A 4,415-nucleotide genomic window follows, 5' to 3' on the forward strand; every position below is an offset into this window, starting at 1 on the left:
TGTACTGTGTGCAAGTCGAGAACCTCTAAGTGATCGCCGTTCAGTGTATTCGTGCGACTTGCATGATAATTGTAAGACACATTCTTGATTACATTAGCTTCATATTTCAAACAGTTAAAAATAATAACTAAAGTTGGTTTGATTCAACTCATCATTAACATTTTTTATTTTGTCATATATCATTTGTCTTTATATGGATTATGCTGAACACATCAACAATAGTTTATGTTGCATAAACTGCTCAGCTACATACATTTTAAGCATCTATTTACAGACGAGGACAAATAATAATGGGTAAATATCTTTTTTTATATTCGTTTTGGGCAAATAGATTGAAATCTCAACATTACTTTACTATTTTGTTTTCTTCTTTCCCTATTCCTTTTTCTTTAGCTGTTCCTCTTCTTTTTCTTTTTGTTTTATCGTGAAAAGTACAAGTCTACAACAACTGATTAGTCCCTCCATCTCCTATTGTCTCCTTAGCTTCGTAAGACAAGTTACAAAAGAATTAAAAAGAAAAGCTGAAGCTGCCATTTTTGACTTGAGAATCTTCATTTCTTTCTTTCTTTTCTTTGACTTCAAAATCTTCTTCGATCCATTCTTCATTCTTCAACATCGTTTTCAAATCTTCAAGGTCTCTTTATTCTTTTCCCGGGCTTTGGCTCTTGAATGATATCCAACGGAGACATATACATATATACGGAGAGAGAGATATTGTGTGTGTGTCAAAGAGAAAAAGAGAGAGTGGGAGAGAGGTTATGGCTATTGACGTTTGTTGTTCGGAGGCCTCTGGTTCTGGAATTAGTCCAAGAATCTCTTTCTCTTACGATGTAGACTCAACGGACGACGGTGAAGTCAGATTAGACACAACACTTCTTGAATCAGGTTCAGATTTAGATTTCTGCTTTGGCTCGAGTTGTTCTGTTCAAGAAGTGTCTCCGGCTGATGAACTCTTCTTCGATGGCAAGATTCTTCCCGTACAGATCAAGAAAGATTTACCACAGGCAGTAACGTTCCGTGTTCAAAGATCAGCTTCTCTCTCGTCATCATCATCATCTTCTTCCTCTTCCTCTTCATCCTCATCGAGAGCACCCGAAAAGAAGATGAGACTCAAAGAGCTTCTATTGAATCCTGAATCTGATTTCAACGACAAGCCAAGAGGACTGTTCTTGCAATTCAAGAGAAGCATAAGTCTCAACTACGACAAAGGCCGAAACAGCAAAGGGCTGATAAGATCCCTTCATTTCCTCTCACGCAGCAACTCCACTCCAAACCCTAACCTTAACTTGAACCCCAAGGAAACCCATCACACTCACAAGGCGCACAATCTTCCTAAACACACGTCTCCTTTAAGAAGATCATCTTCGCTCTCAGCTTCTTCAGTCCCTTATCACCTCAAGTCACAGGGCAGAAAGAGTTTCGGAAACGGAAACGGTGGGATTCGAGTCAGTCCGGTCCTGAACTTCCCACCGCCGGCGTTCATCTCAAACGTCGCCGACGGATTTTTCAGCATTGGATCTCTCTGTAGTGGTAAGACCAACACAAAGACAAAATTATGAAAACATCTTTTGGCATTTTGTGGCCGGAGGGGGAAAAAAAGTTCAAACAAGAAATGTCTTTATTATTTATTTATTTTTCTTACTGTTTGTATAATGTGGAATATTAATATAGACAGCACATGTGAAGATTAGACAGCATGTGGGTTTTGTCTGTAATTTCAAAAACCAAAAAACAAGAATAATTGACAAACTAGGAAGCGTAGCAGAAGCATAGGTACACTTCGTTGATTGGATCTTTGTGGTAATAAGATTAGTTTTGTAAACACGTAAATAGAAAAAGATATATGTAAAGAAAAATGGATCGTCGTGGTGATAAAATTGATGATTAAAAAAGATACATGAAATCTTCGTGGTGATATGTCCATGCATATTCTTAGGTTGACTTTGACTGGCATTTTACGTCGTTCGAGAGGTCGCAATAGCAATAGAGCTGAGCTAGGCTCATTAGACTTGGGTACGGTAATTAGCCACGAGTCTCCATATGTATAGTATGTCATTTTGACATATTTCAAACGATGTATGTTTTTACCTAATAAATGATTAATTAATTAAATTTATTGAAATGTAGTTTTGGTTTGAAGGTAACTGAAGAATTTTAGTGTTTAAATTACAATAAAAATATAAAATAACATTCATTAAAAAAAAAAAACTCTAGAATGAAATTTTTGTGAAAGAGAGAGTAATTTTACAAATTTACAGCTAGTATCCACATGAATATGAATATGGTGCGGAGTAACCTTAACTTATTGATAGCGGATAGCCAATTGAGAATGTTAAAATACCAAAGTGGATACCAAATTACCAACAACTATACATTTGAAAACAGTCCAAATTATTTCTAACTCAAGTTAAACATTAATATTAAAAATAAAAAGTCTATAAAATGCAAACTTCTTTTCCTCACATATTCTACAATAATATAGTAAATTTAAGAGTACATATAAATTGTAAAACAAAAAAAATTAGTTCATTGCATTGGAAATGCACACACAGAATCTTGTTATTTTGGAGTGTTCCATAGCACTATAAAGTAAAAGGAGAGAGCCAGAGAGGGAAATTCAAAAGTGTCCTATTTCTGATACCACTTTTCAAAAATGTTTCATCTTTAAGAAATTATTAAAAATACATCTAAAAGTCTAAGATCTACTCAAATATGTGTAGGCACATACTAAAGTATACACAAATTTACCTTTATACATGTATAAAATTTAAATACTTTACAAATACCTTGTGAGACATTATAAACCCTTATAAATACTTGTAACGAGTTTTCGAATAGTAGTTACCATCTAGAAGTATCTTATAGACCATATAAAAAAAATTTAAACTTTTCAGATTTAACAGAGGTATTTTAAACTTTTCAGATTTAACAGCCAAATGAATATTTTTGAAAAAGGCACACCAAAAAGAAATTTTTAAAAAAATCTCCAAAAGAAAACACATTTTTAGTATGATCAAATTCAAACCAGTGCAATCGCAATTTGCAAACAATGTAAGAGAACAAATTGTCTTTATATTATATATTTATATGAGAAGTAACTTTTGCATAACATGATCAGCACTTTTTGTATGAAACATGTTTAAACATATTTTTAGAGAAACCATGTTTATATATATATACAAAAAATATCAGATTTATATAAAAGAGGTAGATAAAGGGTAATGTAGGTAATACAATCTCATATCTATTATTTGAAGTAATTTTTAAATAAATTGCTTACGTGTGATCACATTTTAAAATTTGTACTATACTTTTTTTTGGAAGATATTACAAGATTGTGCATTGAGATATATTGATTTTGTATAACATCAAATGATGTATAAAAAGATACTATATTTATATATTTTTTTTTCATATGATTAATAAAACCTGCAAAGAAGGAAACTTGAAAGAAAAAAAATAACATTGTGTGGTTGACTAGATTTTTTTTTGCAAAGATAGAATATTGAAATTCTCTATAATATCTAAAATTCTCTATAATATCTAAAACTATAAATTTACCAAAAACTCTAAAAATTAATTTGTGTTGTTGTCATATATTTTTTTTGTTAAATAAGAAATTGTAGGCTGAGATTTATACACTTTCTCATGTGGAAGATCAGCAGAAAATGTAATAAGTAATATTGTCGCCTTCCAAGTGTATTTTAAACAGCAATACTATCAATATTTATTATTTTGATTAGTTAATTTATCACAAATCATATATATATAATTGACTTTTAAAAAAGATAATCATAGGTTTTTTCAATTTGTAATAATATTGTTGTATTTTTTTTTAGTATTGTCAATATAATCATAAAGTTAAGTATTAAAGTTGATCATAGCCATTTTAGTTAACTGAAAAAAATGTAAATAATATAAAGATTTATTTCACACTGTTATGATTCTTACTAGCTTACCATAGCCATAATTGGGTTAACGAAATTGAATCAGACCGGAAAAAAGTAAACCGGTAGAGACCGAGTCACACTGAGTGAAAACAACCCAACGCGGGAAAAAGAATGCCCCCACACGGAATAATTTAGTCCACTTCTTGTATATAATAATAAGTAAGCACAGACGCCTTGAATTGTATATAATTGACATGAGTTTCATTGACCGTACATGTTGCTGCACCCTCTTCTAATATACAACGCACCCAAAAACAAGAATCATTACCCGCAAAACATACAAAAGTCTTCAAACACATTCTCGTGTCACCACGGTCAAGCGAAAAGGGGATAGGCTAGTAATCGATCATCCACAGGCAATACGCCGGAAAGGAGGAATCATCGATCAGTTGGAATGAGAAATGACACTCAACACAATATAAACGTTGGAGCTTGGATCATCATCATTCATCACACAAGGCAAGA

At 32.2% G+C, this 4,415-nt stretch overlaps 1 protein-coding gene across 1 annotated transcript; it reads left to right on the forward strand.

The window, feature by feature from the left end:
- On the forward strand, window positions 205-1,843 carry LOC104701454 (probable membrane-associated kinase regulator 1). The gene has a single exon (XM_010417150.2). The coding sequence runs from the start codon at window positions 759-761 to the stop codon at window positions 1,557-1,559; it is 801 nt and encodes a 266-aa protein (XP_010415452.1). The 5' UTR covers window positions 205-758; the 3' UTR covers window positions 1,560-1,843.

This window comes from Camelina sativa, chromosome 7, assembly GCF_000633955.1.
Source record: "Camelina sativa cultivar DH55 chromosome 7, Cs, whole genome shotgun sequence".
In the NCBI taxonomy this organism is placed as follows: Eukaryota; Viridiplantae; Streptophyta; class Magnoliopsida; order Brassicales; family Brassicaceae; genus Camelina; species Camelina sativa.

Coding starts and splice junctions, on each gene's coding strand:
- LOC104701454 (XM_010417150.2), top strand. CDS start 759: ATGGCTATTGACGTTTGTTGTTCGGAGGCCTCTGGTTCTGGAATTAGT.